General features: G+C 35.4%; 1 protein-coding gene across 1 annotated transcript in view; it reads right to left on the bottom strand.

Moving 5' to 3' along the window:
- LOC107660723 (echinoderm microtubule-associated protein-like 3) overlaps positions 1-19640 on the bottom strand; it is a 31907-nt gene that overhangs the window by 8621 nt on the left and 3646 nt on the right. Inside the window, exons 2-11 of the mRNA XM_016450121.1 lie at positions 12588-12764; positions 12330-12441; positions 10378-10839; positions 7309-7422; positions 6918-6964; positions 5145-5156; positions 3458-3578; positions 2450-2599; positions 2292-2361; positions 1646-1756 (exon numbers count right to left, since the gene is read on the bottom strand). Coding sequence (XP_016305607.1) covers positions 1646-1756; positions 2292-2361; positions 2450-2599; positions 3458-3578; positions 5145-5156; positions 6918-6964; positions 7309-7422; positions 10378-10839; positions 12330-12441; positions 12588-12764 — 1376 coding nt within the window. The remainder of the gene's footprint in view (positions 1-1645; positions 1757-2291; positions 2362-2449; positions 2600-3457; positions 3579-5144; positions 5157-6917; positions 6965-7308; positions 7423-10377; positions 10840-12329; positions 12442-12587; positions 12765-19640) is intronic.

Raw genomic sequence — 19640 nt, 5'->3', positions numbered from 1 at the left:
CCCCAGGCGGTTGACTAGGAGCTATTCGGGTTCAACCAGAAGAACCAGAACCACAAAAATTTCACAAAAAGAAACATCGTTCTCCTGTGAATGATTCTCCATGTATTCTCATTTACTATACTATATTTTCCAACAAGACTTGTGTGTGTTGTTACTTTATACTGTGTATATATATATATATATATATATATATATTAGGGGTGGGAATCACCAGAGGACCCACGATACGATAATATCACGATACTTGTGTCACGATACAATATTATTGCGATTTTAAATATATTGCGATATTCTGCGATATATTGCAATTTATTACCTTTTTCCAACTTCAAATGATGTCCCCAAACGAAAACCTTTGCAACATCTGTTTTAACTAAAAAGAAACATTTCTCAGTTTGTTTATCTCACTTCAATTTTATTGTATTACAGTCTAGTCTAGTCCACCTAAATTAAATGTAAACAAGTATGCACCGCTGTGCTACTACAGGTATTTTGAACAATGCAACTTGAACTTGGACAAAAAAGTTGGGCAGACCCTTCAGCAATTGGGGCATTTGAAAGTAAATTACTGTTAAATTTAAAATAAATAAAACGTAGTCTTACATTAAAATAAAAATGTTACATTTAAATTAAAAATAACATAAAAAATAAAAATGAACAATGTGCTACAACAGGTATACTATGCACTGCTGTGCTCTTAAGAGTATTTTACTTTCATTTATTCCATGGTCTCTGTTGGAATTCTTGATTCAGTTTATGCACAGGTAGTTCCAAGTCAGTTTAATCACCGTTCTATATTAATGCGCCGCTGCTTTAATTGACACACACAAACGCACACACACACATCAGGCCAACATAAACTTGTTGTCAATGCTGTCCCGCGACTTTTATTAATAAAACCGCTTAGATACTGGATCACTGCATTATATTCCTCAGCAATGAGGAGGTCAAATCTCTGTTTAAGTAACTAAACTCACAGCTTCATTGTTTGTAGAGAGAGACGCACATATGCAGGTAATTCACACACACAACTGTCGTCTTTTTCTCTCTCGAACAAACAATCCATAATTAATTAAAATAAATGTTATAATTCTGTAATTCTATAATTCCGTAACTGACGAAAATAACCGCAATTTTTACCCATTCGGTCAAATATTGCGCTGCAAAAGCAATACTAGTTTTAACTTAAAACTAGTATTGCTCTACACTAGTAACTGACGAAAATAACCGCAATTTTTACCCATTTGGTCAAATATTGCGCTGCAAAGAGCAATACTAGTTTTAACTTGTCTATAACTTGGCAAAAGCTTTAAGTTGTCAATACTGGCAAATGACCATGGAATAAGCGGGATAATCAACGGTTTGCCGTGCATTAAAGGATTTTAGAAAAATATCACGATACTATGTTGTATCGATAATATATATATATATATATATATATATATATATATTCCAAAAGACTGCCACATTTCAATGTTTCTAGTCTAGAAATGTTTGTGAAGTGATTTGGATCCTGGATTACAGTATTGTTTTAAATATTTTATAATTATTTATATTCTATGTTTAATACATGTGAACAACAGTCTATTCTGTCTGTCTGCTGTGTTTGAACTGGAAAGAATGCAGAATGGGAAGCAATACTTACTGAACTGGAAAATGCTAGGGCTCCGACACCTCGCTCAAATGTGCCGAGGCCAATCTGTTGCAGTGTCACTAGCGTTTTGGAGTCCCAGATGTGCACAAAGGGCTGAAGAGGCTGACAAAGACACATGCACACACAGAAAGCACACAAAGTTTATTTGTTTGTTTTATTCAAAATTTTAGGTTAACGTTTTTAGGATTGTATAACAGACTTTTACACCTTTTTTCTAATTTTTCACAATTATAATCAGTTTGCCTTCACTGCTTAATTTACATTTATGCATTTATCATTAATGCATACATTATCCAAAGCATCTTACAAAAAAAGGAACAACTGCAATTCATTAACTGAAAATGGCCCTGGTCATTAGCAAATAATTTTTTAAAAGTAAAAATATTACGATTGCATATGAGGTCATAAAATGATATGAAACATGATAAATAATAGATAAATAAATTAAGGAATTAGTAAAATGCTGTATAAAATAGTTTTTATATGGCACATAGCACGTCACACCACAATTCTGACTTCCCAAAAGTATTCAATGTCAAATAACATACTAATTATTTGCCCCGTAAAACTGAAAATACACGATAGCATCACATCTTGGTAATCAGTAAAATGTGATTTATTCATATGTAAATCTCACCTTGCCATCTTTGTCTACTCCCGCTGTCTGTCCGGATGCTACACGCACCTTGTCTGGGTGGATGGCAAGACTACATGCCAACAAGTAAAAGAAAAGGTAAGAACATTATAATCAGAAAGAAAAATTAGGTGCACATCTAAATAACACTTCAAACTCACCATCTGACGCAGTCTGTGTGTTTCTGGTAATGTCTTTGTGTTTGGTTGTTGATATGATACAGAACCACCACACACGCAATAAAATAAACTGCTTCTCCAGACGGCAACAGGTAAAGGTTTGCTCGACAGTCCCGTCCCCGGTAACCATAGCTGAAAATAAAAAGGTCAAGGAACATTTGCTAATATGTATACATTATATAAAGGAAATCTAATTCACTGTGTTTAACAATGTGATGTGTTTAGCAATGTGATGTAATATAAGCTTTTAAGAAAAAGATGATTGGTGCGGTTTCCAAAATAACAGAGAGAACAGGTTTTGTTCCAGACTTTGCTTTTTTGGGTATACACCCAAAAATTATGAAATTGAGAAAGCATAAGGTCTATGCATTGGAAGAATATGTGCTGTCTTTCAATAAGTCAATAGTTAGGGGAACTGTCTGCACATTTATCAGCTTCAAACTATAGGTGACTAAGCATGAAACAGACGTATTTAAAAAATATAGCGTTTATTTTTGGAATTTTTAAAAAGATTTAAACATGAATATAATTTAAATACACAGCATTCTGTTTTCCTCTTTTATTAGAATCAGATTTTTTTTTATCGCTCTCTCTATATAGATGATAGACAGATCCGTAGTAGAATACTGAATTACATATATACAAAATATAATCAGTTTTTATAATAAAACTGCTTGTATTTTACAATTATTATATAATATAATATATATATAATATGGGTTGTTTTGATACAAGAGAAAGTGGTAATATCTCATATTCCTCAGAAGCATCATATGGTTTTGAGTTGAAACCATATACGAAAAAAATGCATCAGGATTTTTTGTGATGCAATTTAAAATAATTTTTATTTTATAATTACTTTTAATTTATATGAAAGCAAATTCGTTTATAACTTAATTCATTTTAATTAATTAAAATGTAATTAATTAATAAAAAAATAAATGCTAAAAAAAAAAAAAAAACAATGATAAAAGAATTGCTCTAGAATACACCCAATCCAGATCCAGTTTCTGTGAGGGGAGATCCATTCTCAGCTCCTCGTAGTTTAGAATGTTTGAAGGAATGTACATTGTGATTGGTCGTCCACGGATGAACATCTTGATTGACTGACCTGTGAGCAAAATAAATGGGAGAATGCACAACATGAAAATTTAAATGACTCTGAGTGGCAATGAGTACTATAATTCGGATTTGTTAACTTTAAGAATACAATTTATATAAATTAAAACATTCTAAATGAATATTTTACACAAAATTATTTTTAGGCACCAATTACTTAGAACCAAAACCATGATTTGAAACCATATACGTCTCCAGAAGGACCCTTATGCCAGTGTTATCAGATGGATGTCGCCCAGGTGACGCCGAAACAACATTCCATAAATGTGTCAGTTTCATCCCCGAAGGAAAAACAACTTATGTTTGATGATGAGTGCAGTCATGATATTTCAAATAAAACCCCTCATTTATTTTTCCCAGCCATTAAATGCAGGTGAATAAATTATTAAAACGCCACACGCATACAAATTAAACGGTCAGGGCAGTGCTGTGTAAAGGTGGTGTGAATATCTGGCACGCAGGGAAAGTGAAACACACATCCATCATCCTGGACAGAAAAGTAGAGTAGTGCGGTTGCATAACCAGCGAGAGTAAATTTCCAGCGTGAGCACAAGCTCTCCCGTGTCTCACTGCTGAAGGAAACCTGCACCTGTTCACACATAATGAATAAACAAACAAATATATAAAGATTAGACATGAGGCCACTAATGGCTTGTTACAGTAATTATAAGTCTGCTGTGCTGAGTAATGCATGCTCATAAATGTTTATATGCACAGTGACCTCACTGCACCTCAATGCATTTATACAGAATCTGCTCTCTAAGCTATTTCTATTCTGCTATGAATCGGGTTTTCAATCTATGGTCCGTGAAGCTACTGAAAGGGGTCCGTGGATAGATACACTACCTTTTAAAAGTTAGGGGTCAGTAAGATTTATTTATTTAAGGAATTAATACTTTTATTGAGCAAAGATGCATTAAATTGGTCAAAAGTGACTGTAAAGACATTTATAATGTTACAGAAGATTTCCACTTCAAATAAATGCTTTTCTGCTATAATCAAAGAATCCTGAAAAAAAGTGTCACTGTTTTCCGTAAAAATATTAAACAGCACAACTGTTTACAACATTGATAATAAGAATAAATGTTTCATGAGCAGAAAATCAGCATATTAGAATGATTTCTGAAGGATCATGTGACACTAAAGATAGGAGTAATGAAGCTGAAAATTGAGCTTTGCCCTCACAGAAATAAATTACATTTTAAAATATATTAAAATAGAAAATAGTTATTTTAAATTGTAATAATATTACAAAATGTTACCGTTTTTACTGCATTTTGATCAAATAAATGCAACCTTGGTGAGTGTAAGAGTCTTCTTTTAAAAACAAACAAAAAAATCTTTTGAATAGTAGTGTATATAAACACAAACTAATTAAAATAATATTGGATGGGCTGGGATTAGTAAGGTTGACTAGTTATTTCAATCATTTCTGGTTTAACTGTGAAAAAAAAGGAGATTCAAATAATTTATAAGATGCAATTATTCAGAGAGTGTTTGGCTTGCTTATAGTGCGTTGCTTTAGACAGCCCTGAATGTCAGCGGAGACCATGAAAACTAGATGAGCCTCAGAGACAGATCCCCAGCGAAGACCTCGTCACCTAGACGGCCATCGACACAAGACCATGGGAACCAGATGAGTCCTCTGCACAATCTGACTTTGCTGCAGCATGGAATTAAACTGCTGGTTTCGTCTGGCCAGAGGAGAACGATGAAGTTTTGGTTCCTTCGACACACTATTTTCCTGTTTAATACTGTATATTAAGCGCTATATAAATAACGGTGGCTTGACTTGACTAGTGTGCCAACAGTCAGCTTAGAAAAACTGACGTTTTGCCTCCTAATCGATTTCATTTAAAAGTATCACTGCTGCAGCAATCAAAGCAGCACTCATGCATAAATTCACCACATTCATCAATAAATATCAAGACAATTACTGTCTGCTATGAGCAATGGTCCCATTATTCTGAATCCATAGGTTTATGTGTGAGGTGAGAGATTAAAACAACAACAACGTTTATTTATAGAGCACATTTAAACACAACCGAGGTTGACCAAAGTGCTTTACAAAGAATAAAACACAAATAAAATAAAAGAGTAACAAGGAAATCAACAAACAAATAAGATCAGCAGAGTACAGTAAAATACCCAGGAAACATACTAAGGAGTGTTATAAGCCAGGGTGAAAAAATATGTCTTTAGATAAGATTTAAAAATACTAATAAGATGGGGCACGTCTGATAAAGAGAGGAAGGCTATTCCAAAGCTTCGGTCCCGCAGTAGCGAAGGCGCAATCACCACGATTTTTAAGTTTAACTCTAGGGACAATGAGTAAGCCAAGGTCACAAGATCTCAAGGTTCTAGACAGGGTATATGGAAGCAGCAAATCAGTTAAGTATTGAGGAGCCAGGTTATTGAGGGCTTTGTAAACAAATAATAAGACTTTAAAATCAATCCTATACTTGACAGGGAGCCAGTGTAAGGACATTAAAATAGGAGTAATATGGTCATATTTTCGCTTCCCTTCAAGCAGTCTAGCGGCTGCATTCTGAACTAACTGAAGACGAGAAATTGAAGACTGAGAAATACCAAAATACAAAGAGTTACAATAATCAAGCCGAGATGATAAAAAGGCATAGATAGCTGTTTCAATATTTATTTTTAGATAGGAAGGGCTTAACTTTACTGAGAAGGCAAAGTTGGTAAAAACATGACTTAAATACAGCTGAAATCTGTTTATCAAACTTTAAACTGGAGTCAAATAAAATGCCCAAGTTCCTGGCACACTGTGTATTATATGAGTGAGGAAGCCAAGATCAAAATTAAAAGCAACATTTACCCTAGGACCAAACAAAATAATTTCTGATTTGTTTTCGTTCAGGCGTAAGAAATTGCTTGAAAGCCATAGCTTAAGTTCATTTAGGCAGACAAACGTTCGTTTGTTAAGACAGTGTGTTATAAACATTCCTTTTCCTTCTTTGGCTGAGGAAAAAAAAATATTCAAGAAAATGAAACCAGACAATCCTGATTGTAAGAAACTGAGCAGAAACTGACCGCATGATGAGTGAAAGGTTAAAAGTCCTATATTTGTAACACATAACAGCTTTTCAGTTAATCAAGCAGACCACAAGACATGAGAATAGAAAGGAGCATTGTAAACGGCATGAGTAACTGACTATCTCTATACAAATGGCAGAGGTGCCTTGAAATTGAAGTAAAAAAAATAATGAAACACTGGCCTAATGCAAGCCTGAATTAGGACAAAGCTAGGCTGCTAAGATCAATGCTGCTTAGAAATGCTTAAAAAAGAATAATGAAGAAAAAGGAGTGATGAGAGATGCCTTATTACCTGTACTGGAGATGAGGTCTTTTGCCCGGCTATGGAGACAAACACATCAATTAATTAGTGAATGGCAGAAAACATACATACATACATACATGCATATTCATATATATATATATATATATATATATATTATATATATAAAAACATACAGTTTACACTGATGCTTTCACAAAAATATTATTTGAAGCCCCTTACACACTTGCCCCATAATCATCCATTGTACATGCATGTTGTTTCTAAACTGAGGGACGAGCAGATTTTCTGCGGAAACCGACAGCATCTCATAGATTGTGCTGATAGAGCTTAAATTATTTATTTACTCTGAAACATTCTGTTATGTGTCTGCATGGGTGAACAGAAAAGAAGTGTCTCTCACCTCTCCAGACTTGGAGATCGTGTGAGTAAGTTTGTAGAGGAGGCCGCTTTCTTAGAAAGCCGCTGTTTGGTCTTTTCTTTGGAGTCTCTGCTTTTCTCACTGTTCCTCCTCACCCTGATCTCAAGAAGAGACATTAGTCAGTCACTGCATGTGGCATTCAGGAGCACAGAGCTCATGCAAGCAGTCATCAATGCAGATATGAGCATGCTAACATGCAGTAACAGAACTGACAGAACGTGCTTAGCATGTTTCCATTTAAGTGTCCCATCAAGTTAGGACATGTGCAGCATGCAAATGCACCCACATTACCAAACCCACAACCCACAATCATGCAGACAAAACCATGCAAGTAAATCAGATATCAGTGAGTTAATGCAATTGTTTGAGATACAATGAATTTTAACGTATGTGTGTGGGAGTATGAGTCTGTGCTCACTGAGGGATTGTTTCCTTTAGCACACCCTATTTCCTGTTCTTCTGACTACCCTAAGAGGCATCCAATAAAAGCAACATGAAACAGGAAATATCTGTGGTCATGTGATCAATGATGATACTTGTGGTGACAGACAGAGAAGTGAAACTCATCTGATAAAGGGGGCTGTCCACTCTTAAATAAAGCTGAATCCTGTCACACTTTATATGGTACATATTACACAGCAGCCAAAATAAGTTTTACACCAATGCACTACACAGGTTGCTCACACAATATTTGACTTAAATTAGACAATATTTGACGAAGTCTTGTAAATTGATAATGCACACATTTTGAATTAAATAATAGTTAATTTAATTACTTTTGTCTAATTTAATTTTTGTCATGTAGTTTACAGTACAAAAGTAAGGGTTTTCATATTTTTGAAAGAGGTCTATAATGCTCACCAAGGCTGCATTTATTTGATCAAAAATACAGTAAAAACGGCGATATTATGAAACATTATTACAATTTAAAACAATTGTTTTCTATTAGAAAATATTTTGAAATGCAATTTATTTCTGTGAACGTATGTGCTGCTTAATATTTTTGTGGAAAAGATGAATAGAAAGTTCATAAGATATTTCATTTAGGTGAAATAGAATCTTCTGTAACATTATAGATGTCTTTACTATCACTTTAGCTAAATAAAAGCTAAATTCTTGCTCATTGAATGCACATTTTAAAGAAATCATATTCACATATCACAGATATAATATCAAACAAAAATCTTTTATCAATATTGTTAAAACAAAGCCAAATTCAAGATTAATTTAGAGCACCTTACGGCAGAAAACAAGTCTGAACAAGGTAAACTATGTGTTTCCTAACTTTGTTTTGAATGTAACATATGGTCAATGTCCACTTAATCAGTGCATGGAACTTGTCATGCATTTAACATTCAAATTGTGCTAGCATGGTTCATGGTGCACTGTTAGTTTCAGAGTTTGTCTGCATGGAATGCTATTAAAACTGCACATTTTGTTTTCATTCAGTGCTAATCCAGCAGAAGAGTGACAAGTTACAGACCACCATCTGAAATAGTCTTGGACGTTAAGAAGCTTAGGGACCACTATAGGTCATTTTTAACTCTCTGTCAACATAATCTTGCATTATCTTATTCAGTGCCTCACACTGTTCATACTTTATCATGAATTAGTAATTAATTACGAGTAGGGATTTCACACTGTACATCTTAATTGCATATTTACATACATTCATTGGTCAATGCTTCCCTCATACGACGAAACTAAACAAGGCATGATTGTTTAACGATGCAAGCATTGTTTAGTTTTGCCTGGTGCTCTGTTGCAAAACAATCTGCCGTAGCATTCTAGCACCACATAACTTTGTAAACCTGATAACCCTTTTGCTTGACGTCCATGCAAGGATGCCAGGAAGGGATGAGGCAGAATTATCTGTAAAGCACTGTTTACATGGAACAAGACTTAACATTACATTTGTGGGAACCAAGACGACATTTATACGAAAGACCACCCAAAGCATGCATACAGATAAATCAGTCAATGAATCAAGAGATTTCCTTTGTTTAGGAGATTAAGTGAGATTATATGATGGGTTAGTATGATTTTAATGCCTCAATCATGAGCTTTTGTGTTTCTGCAAAACCATGTTACAGACAAGATTCCCAGGAGCTGTTTTGACATATGTACTCAGGCATTTCGACATTCCTGTCACAATGACAGCTTTTAGGCTTTAGCAGTGATCTCTTATGTTCCGTATTCACCTGAAGGAGAGTGAACGGGTCTCGATGACAATATTATTGCTACATTCACTGCGGAATGCTGTACTATTCTTGCAACTGTGGTAACGGACATGCATACCTATCTAAATCAACACTGCAACTGAACAAACACTTGGTGTCAGGTGTCTTCCCTATTTCCTACTAAAAACTCAAAGCTACAATCTCCAAAACTCTGACATCTGCCCCAATAAATCACACAACGTTTCCAAACAAGTCAAAGCATTAACTAGATCCAAAAACAAATGTAAAACTCTGTTGGTACAGAGCTCTAAAAGAGCTGAATGAATGCCAGAAGCACATCGATTCAGTCATAGTGCCCTTAGGGATACAAATGTCTGTCTCTGGTATTACTTAAGGACCTATACATTGCTGTAGATCAAACAGCAGATCATGGCGCTAGAAACGCAAAGGTCATGGGATTGATTCCTAGGAAGTGCATGAACTGATCAAATGAATAACTTATGCTTTTTAAAAATATTTTTAAAATGTTACTAAAGTTTAAATAAACAAGAATTCTCATAACATGAATCTGTGATTCTACTTTAATGTGTTTATCCACTGGCAATGTGTCAAGTTTCATACTAAAACTGATGCTACAACCTCAAGTAAAATCAGGGCTGACCTAAATGACATACTCCCACTGATTCCTTGACTATCCACTCATGCTTCTGCGTGAATATAGCTCAATCTGGGAGCCAAAACTGGCTCAACAAGCTGTAACTTTGGTTTGTGCAGCAACATAAGCATTAATGTTAGGATTAACACCAAAACCAGAAGCAGTGAACTCAAGCGGCCAGCCAATGCTTGACTCCACTTTTAGGGGTCAACGCACAACATTTTCTCTCCCTCCCGAATGGGGGAGAGTGGGCCTCCGTGTGGGCTGGATGTTGGCTCTTTTGGGGGTGCGGGCGAGGAGGATGTTGGGGTTTGAGGGCATGAGCCCTGGCTGTCCTCGCTGCCTTTGCTCTGTTGTTTCTGAAGGGTTCTGACTGTGGTGGGCTGGATGGTGTCTTCTAATATGGAGCTCCAGGTTTGGTCCTTCCCCCTCTCGACTTCATCGGCATCTTCCTCCTCTCTGCGGAGCTTGATCGGGGTTTCATCAGCGAACGGGATGCTTTCTGGTAATGCATCCTCCAGGGAGAGTCTCTGGACGGCCCGTGTCAGACCCAGCGGGACAGTCTCGTGATTTGGGATCCACGGTTCGGTCTGAGTGCACCTGTCGCAAGTGCTCGGTTTGTGGCTGGAAATGGTTTTAGCCCCGCCCTCCCCATTTTCAGCTGTGTTTGAGATATGGCTATAGATACACAAATAAAACACAATGTTTGAGATGAAGGATGTCTCAAAATGCTACTTGTCGGTTAAAGTGAATGAACAACCCAAAAATCATTTACTTATTCCAAACATCTATGACTTTCTTTCCATGGAACACAAACACAGATATTGCATAATATCCAAAATGCTGTTTTGAGGCTATAAAATGTATGAAACAAAAAAAGCATCAGGAAAGTAGTCCATGAAACTTGCATGTCAAGTTTTTTGAAGCCATATGATAGCATTGTATGAGAAATAGAAGAAAAAAAATGTACCAATCAGAGAGAAATGTAGAAACCAAAGACATCTAAAGCACTATTTCTGAATTCAATGCAAGCATAAACAACTTACATTTTAGTCTGTTTTTCACATATAGCTATCATATGATTTCAAAAGATCTCTAAAAATTCAAATGGACTACTTTAATGATATGTTTACATCAGTGGTTTTTAAACTTTCTGTCTTGTTGACCCAGTTGTCCGATACAATATTCGAAGACCTGCCCATACACTGCATTCTAAAAAGATATTTTCAGCATTTCTGCTGTTATTATGACAAAGCTGCTTGGTTTCAAACTTTATTAATAGAAACTTGGAATATTGATGTATTAAATTAGCCATGATTCATTTTATGATTCTAGAAGTTTCATGAACTGTGTGTACTTCAATAAAAACAACAGTCAATCTATGGCCCCTCTTGGCCTCGGCCCCTGGCTAAGAACCACTGGTTTAGAGTGCTATTTGTTTTTGGTGTTTTGAGCTCTTCTTGATGTTCTGGCACTTCTAGATGTTCTTTTGAACATATTTATTTGTGTTCAGCAGAAGAGTCATGTGGTTTGTAATGACATGAGGATGAGTAAATGAGGACAGAACTATTCCTTTCATTACTTTTAGTCACTTGCCAGTGCTACTGGAACCTGGAGTGCCTTGCTCAATGGTACAGTGGTGATAGTTCAAGGTTCAGTCATTGCAGGGTTTAAACCTACAACCTTCCAGTTACCCGCCCAACTCTTTAAACCAGAATACTACAATAACGCAGACCTGCAGTAAACCTAAAAGAAGAACTGTAAGTTACATTTTCCAACATACGAATTAGAAAATCCTCATTAAAGTAATATTAAAATGATAACAAACACAAGTAACACAGTTTTCACTGTTTTCTCCTTTTCCCTGGATGCTGTTCAGAATGTCCCAAACGTGCTCTGCTTCTTTGTATTAAACGTGTGGGCGGCCAGACTGATTTTCACAGAGCTTTTCTTCTCAGAATCAAGTATATCATCAAAATGTAACTGAATTTCATTGGTGGATGACAGATATTTTGATAAACAACTGTGACTGTGAGCTGAATTTGTGTTTTCTGTTAACCAGCCTTGTACTATAACTCCACACATAATGTACTGAGACAGGAAATTGCTGTGTTGCCTTTTAAAATAATTATTAAAGCAAATAACACTTTCCAGAATCCTCTGTATACCTGTTGGATGTGTGGTGCAATCCATCAAGAGAGCTTGAAGACAGTCTGCAAGGTTTAGAGAATCCATCCACATAACAGGACTGATTTAACACTCGGGCTGCAGTAGGGTTCACTGTACACACAGACATTCACATACATTGCAATAACTTTAATTCAGGAAAAACGACACAATCAAATCTGTTGCAATACATTTAAAATACCAATAAACCTGTGGAAATATCTTTATATTAGCACACTCAAATAAACCATTTCTTTTACCAGCAATCAGCTGCTGTTTAAGCAGGGGTATCTGTTGGTCATGGAGGCGGAGTTTACGCAGGGCATCGGCCAATGAGGACTTCAGTAGCGTTATTTCATCTTCCTGTGCTTGGAGGCGCACCTCCATTAAAGATAGCCTGTCAGGAAACTCTGTGCTGCTTTCTGCAGACACATCATCTAGAAAACAACAATGTAAATATAAAGATCACACAAAAAGACATGTCTTGGACAAATTCTGCACCAACATAAAAAGAAGAAGCACTTTTTAACATTAAAACCAAGGCAGAACAACATGTAATACTATTTCATACAACTTAAATATTTCACAGTTTAAATAATATATCATTATCTATTTGCATTACAGCAATGAGACACAGAAAATGTTAACGGTCCTAAAAGAAGGATTAGTTTTCTCTATGCAGAATGTTATGTTGATAAGTGTATACGTTTTGGTTAAATATTAACTCTTTATAACCTAAAAAGCTTCACTTAAAGAAAAAAATAGAATACAGCTTAAATCTTGGAATGTAATAGAATCTACATGAATGAATGTCATTAAGAGTCTTAAGTGCAACTGTTACAGACTAAATGTTCTGCCCTCTAGGCTTCAACGAATTCTAGGCATCTATTGAATACATGGCATGTGTTTGTTGTATTTACAAAGGGATAAATTTCTATTCTCTTAGTTACAATAGGCCACACAAAAACACACATGGGCACATCTACATGCAACATTAAAGGTTTCTCAACTAACTACACATCACTCATTATAAAAGCAGTAATGTTAAAAACTCAAATAAAATTTTTAACCAATGGCTTTAGTTTTGAGTCCACTTGTAACAGCTGTGAGGGCTGACAAAATGATCTTTTAGCATATATATCTGTCAGTAGGTTATTTCAACCTAGTTTCTACATCCAAAGTTTTCCTCATTAATTCCATATTAATGAACAGTGTCTGCTTTCAAATAATAAACACTGTGTAAAAAAATATATTTTTTGTAATTTTTATATGTACACAATATATCAGCATTAGCCAATAAAAAACACATTGGGGACCACTATCTAAATGCATGTCAGAAAATCCGCCAATGAGATAAAATAGCAATAAAATAAGCTTTATTATAAGATGAATCTGTGAAAACATAAATAAATGGCAGACTTTTCAATCACACACTGGCCTCACCCCAACACACCCATTTCATTTTGCTTTGATCACCTGGAATTATTGACTAATCTATTTCTGCCGCAAGATTTTTTTTCAAGCCTGAAGCGTTTCCTCTTCAAATGATAACCCTTTACTACCCAAATTACACAGAACTGAGCTACAGTAGGAACAACAATTGGCCTTGGACTATTGTCTAGAAAACGCTTTATTTTCAGACAATGCTTTATTCAAAGGTGTCATGATGTGCCTTAAAAGAATATTGCGGGTTCAATGCAGTTTAAACCCCATTGACAGCATCAACGGCATTTTGTTGATTACCACAGAAAATAATTTTAGGTTTCCTCTCAGTCTGTATTTAAACAAGCAAAAATTGTAATTACAGTAATGCACTTGCAGGAGGTTTAAAGGTAGAAATGAAAAGCTTATACATTATTAATCCGCATAAAAAGCCACTTATTTCAGCAAAATTGTTTAAATTTGTCTAAATAACTGAGAAATTCAATCACAGGAATTTATAATGCAATTTATAATAATCAAATCCTGTGATTGAATTTCTCAGTATTTTTAAGGATATTCTGTTATATGCGCTGTGCAATAGTAACTAGTAATGACATTTTATCACACTAGTCTTATATGAAAATAAAACGTTTGTATGTTATTTTAAAGTTTATTCTGGTGCAATGCCTTTCGTCATAGGTGCACTGTACTGTTATTATGACTTTTAACATAAAAATGTAACATTTAAATTTTGCAAGCAAGGACAAATGCAAAGGAGTTTCTGTGAGGTTCCAAATCAATGACATTCCTTTGATCATTAAACAAAATTACAGTCTGACATGATAACTAAATTTCAGTCAGATATTAATTTAGCTCTTACAAAACAAGGTGAGGCATGACCCATTTTATTTAGGCAAGCTGTTGCAAATGATTGCCTCAAGTTCTTTGAAATACTACAGGAAGTGCGCATAACCAAAGGTCCAGACTTCCTGAACCACAACTTGAGGTATTTTGTGCTCTTTCAGCGAGGAACAAAAATGAAGCCTAAACCTCAGCTTTCTCTTTTTCTCATAAACAGGGCTATTCAACGCCTCTGGATGAGAACCGTGACTCCTCTGCTTTCTTCCCACAATGGGTTCATTGAAGATATGGGACGCTCTCTCTTCCAGCTAACATGTTTTTCAGTTTCACAAGACCAACCAGAGGCCAAAAGCACAAATACTCCAAACAGATTTAAACAGGGCCAAAGTGCTGCGAGTGCACAGTAGCCACAAACATGGACTAATAGTGAATCTACTAAAAGAGCCTGAGATTCATCATGAACTATGATACAAATCATTTAATAGCCCTGTTTTTATTAAATAGCTTTCATTTCTGACTGCAGACGGCAATGAGTCACATCTGCAGACAAAAAAAACAAAAAAACAAAAAACATTATTACCTGAAAGGGATAGTTCACCCCAAAATTACAATTGATTATTTACTCACTCTCACATGCCGCTGCAAAGACCATTTAGTCTGACATTTCAACAAATTTCACACAGATCAACACAGACAAATGAACTAGGATGTGGCAACAGATCTACTGTATATTTACATCCACATCCACCTCTGGCTGAAATCCACGTGGCCCAACAGTCTCTTAACAGATGGAAGACAGGCAGATACATGCACAAGAAAGAATCAAATGACTTTTAAGATCTTAAAGATATGAGCAAACCACGTTCACGTTAAAACAACAGGGATTATTGTAACGCAGATTACAAGATATCATCATATCATTCCTTGCTGATATCAAATCTGTTTTTAAACACAGAGTATTTCCTTTAATAACAATAATAAATTATTGAATGTTTTATAGGTGAGCCATATAACTAGTATTTAGTTTATCTGACAATTTTTAATTTTTTGGGAAAAAATACAAGAACGACAAAAAAATGCAAACATCTCACACAATTTTCAAAAAACCGCCAAGGATAAATAAACACAATAAAGCCAGAGGCTTAACTAGTACAAACGTGATCATAATGAAATGTATTTAGCATTCAAATTCTGTTGGTCAACATGCAGTGAAACGTTTTTACCACTCTCCATACATAGAATAAAATTAACCTAATTAGAAATGAATATGAATTAGAAATAAAACCTGCAAGTTTACATAAACCAGAAATAGAATTATAAAAATTAACAGAAAATATAACATGTATAATATTATATATAGTGTTATATTGTAAATGTTATATATCTAAAAATCTAACACAATGTACAAAATATAACAAAAAAGTACAGTACAATTATATATACAATTAATCAACACAAATTGCAACTGGTGAAACTGTCCAACTTCTGACAAATTTTAAATGCTACTTGTGCGCCTACTGCTGCGTGCAACTTACATCAAGCCTGAATGATGTATACTTTTTGTTTTCAAACAATGGGCAATTCGTTCACTACAGTATTTTGTTCCTTCAAAAAAATACAAAAGTAAAGAATGCGTTAACTGTGTTTTCTGCAACTTGCAGTTCTCGCTACTGTAATATGGGAACAGAAATAATTAACGTCACTTACATGTGCAGTCTGGCCTAAGATTCCAACATTAAGACCACCTATGTTCTCTCTATTGTAGACTCAGTGCAGTCACCAAACAAAAGGTCTGAGTTGCCAAGTACTTTGTTTGTCAGTACAGCGAATTGCAGTGTAACACAATATGACCCGACTGGTTTGGACAGTAATCAAAAGAAAGGAACAAAGAAGTGCTCTATTTCTGCATGGTAAGTTCTTCAGTCTAGCTGTGTGTGGAAATTATACAGATCCAATTCAGATGCCCACCATTTACAGATCCAAAGTTATAACTCACCATATTCTATAAACACCTGTTTGAATGAGAATTACCAAATGGTTAATAATGAGAGACAGATGTCTCAAGAATCCAATCTTTCCACATTAACTTACTCCAGTCACCCCTTTAATCTGTGAAGTTCCCACACATTCGGATTGGTGTAAATCTTCATAACTACTTCCACACTCTTGAAAATAAAGGTTCTTTGTTGGCATCAAGGGTTCCACTAAGAACCTTTAATCCATGGAACCTTTTCAATGCACACAATGTTCTTTGGATTATTAAAACTTTCTTCACACAAAGAAAAAATGTATTTTTAAGAACTGTTCACTGAATGGTTCTTTGGGAAACCCAAAAAGGTTATTCTGTTGCATCACTCACTACAAACCCCCCTTTTTAGAACCTATTTTTTAGAGTGTAGATGAACAGTAAATGACAGAACAGAACGTGATGATAATGTGATGTTTCTAAAGTGGTGTTCAGAGCGGTTGTTAGATGTTAATGTGGTTGTTACAGTATTCTGGGTGGCCCAAGTCAGAAGAGCCCATGCCAAATGTCTATTGCTGAATTTATTTGATACTAATGGCTAAAATGGGTCAAAGCAGACAGAATTTAATCTGGCTTTGATGCGGCATTACATCTTCACACAGAATTTTGAGCAGCCGTAACTTAGATGTGAAAAGATGCCTATATGATATTCTGCTTCTAAGATATGGCTTTAGTCCCTCTTTCAATGTCAGTCTTTTGGGATTTTTTTTTTTTTTTTTACCTATTTTTATCATACACCATGAGAAAAATCAAGTTTAAAAGCTCAGAAAAGTAATAGCTCACAACAAGCTGTCCAATTTGATGTTTCATATATCTCCATAGCATAAACGGTGCAAGTTCAGCCCAAGTTTAATACTTGGGGTTTGGTCAAATCACTAACTCTAAGTATGAGCAATAGTAATAGTCATGCGTGCCTTAGCATGCAACCCTAATCAATACAGTTTGCAAGCTTAGATGTGACATAAATGTTTGCATTTCAACAGCAAAAAAACAGTGTTTCAACTTGGTGGCGTTTATGTAAAATGCGGCACGATTATCCAACAGTAGTCCTCCAAGTACTAAATGCCTTGCTGCAATTATGGTCAAGAAGCACTCATAAAAGAAATTATAAGGGTTTGTTTTTTTGATTGCACCTATTAAAATCAAGCCAGAATGTACACAGAAATGCTGAAAAAAATGCCAGTGGGCTGGTAATACTGGCACTAACAAGGCCACGATTATGTGGCACGGTCTGTCTGCCATTTGAGAAAAGAGTGGGTGAGAACGGCAGAGATAGTAACAGACAGTAAAAAAGACTTTAATTGGCCTCAATGAATTTGGAGTACTGTCGTTTTAGAAGCCAGAAGAATGAGGACAATGATTGTCCTCATGCTTCTGGCTTCTAAAACTGCAGCAGTCTAAAATTTAAAAGTGTCCAGCAGAGTCTTAACATGTCGGCCAAAAGATCGGTCAGTTTCATTAGCACCAAGCCAGTTTCTTTTTAAGAGTTTCATAAAGGTCTGTCAGTTGTGCTCTGAGCCACATCTATCAGGCAGCGATTTGAGCTGGCCAAACTGCACTCCTGTGCACATGAGGAATCAATTAGTGGTTTGTGTTCATCTGGGGTTTTTTCTTCCCAAGGTTTTTTTCAATTTTCATTTGGCAGTTTCCGCTTTCTCTCTGCATACGAAAGATTGCAAATGAGTCTTAGGTGAGGAAGAATGTTTGAGAGATCTCTCACTCACATTTGCCAGTTTTTCTAAACTGATTAAAATAAAACTATTGAAATAAAGCTGAAATGAAATCAAATTTAAATATTAGATGAAAAACTTCAAACGATTCATTAGAAAATCTGAAATGTTGTTTTGGCAATTAACTAAAACAAATAAGTTAACAAAAGTAAACAAATAATAACCCTGTCACTTGCACAAGACAAACCCTTAATATTTATTTAATAAATGTGAGAGACATCAGTCTCTACATCCTGTATCTCAGCTGAAAATCTTCAGATAGGTGGAGCTTGAGACCAGTGAAATGAGTCCAGTGAGACTTGCAAGACCAGAGAAGCATACAGTCTGTAAAACTTTATAAACAAAGAGGACTTATTTTGCCGGGAACATTGAGCACATTTAGAGTCACGTTGATATGAGAGAGAAAGTGACAGAGGAAAAGAACTGCAGAGATGGAGGCACAATATCAAATTTGTAAACTCAAAAAAAAAAAAAGAGAAACCAATCTGGATTTGGCCTGCATGCTTTCTTTGAATGTCAGAGCCAACCCATGTCCCAAATTACATTCCCTTACTCCCCTTTCGTTTCTTTAAGTGTTCTGCTCTCACATTCTTGTTAATGCAACCCATATGCAAAAATGTGTTTATCAGCCATTCTAAACAACAAAAAAGTCTTGTTTGCACAAAAGAAACATCATATAAACATCTCATATCTTATTTCACAACCATTCAGTAAATGTAGACGTTACAACATGAATTTATGGTAATGCAAAAAATGTAAAATTCCAGAATTAAACTGCTTTAAGCCAGTGCATTTGCAACCTAATTAAAGATAATCTTACCTAAGACTGTTGAACAGAGGGAACATTCAGAATAGAGTACTATTCCATTGCTTACAGCATCACTTAAAGGTGCCATTGAATGCATTGATACAATATTTTAAATTGTTCTCTGATATCTATAGAAGGTATGTGGCTTAGGTAAGGGCAAAAAATCTCCAGAAATGGTTTTACATGTCCATTTACAACCCTAGGATTTGTCCCTAGAATGAAATGGTCTGTTTTTACCTTGTTTGGAAAGGGTCATGAATAATAATGTTGAGGTCTGCTCTGATTGGCTGTTTCACAGTGCGGCTCATTTCAGTAGCTCACACAGCAGGAAGGAAACACAGGGAAAATATATATTTCAATACCTTCTCTTGCAGTTATATCGTTGGGTAATTATACTGTAAATAAAATGCGGGCATCAAGGAGCCACTATTAATATGCGGGGCATTGAAACTGCTTTCGAATGCAC

This window comes from Sinocyclocheilus anshuiensis, unplaced genomic scaffold (genome assembly GCF_001515605.1).
Source record: "Sinocyclocheilus anshuiensis isolate Anshui unplaced genomic scaffold, SAMN03320099.WGS_v1.1 scaffold1823, whole genome shotgun sequence".
NCBI classification, from domain to species: Eukaryota; Metazoa; Chordata; class Actinopteri; order Cypriniformes; family Cyprinidae; genus Sinocyclocheilus; species Sinocyclocheilus anshuiensis.
The sequence above is the reverse complement of the archived record's forward strand: the minus strand, read 5'-3'. Positions and strand labels throughout refer to the sequence as shown.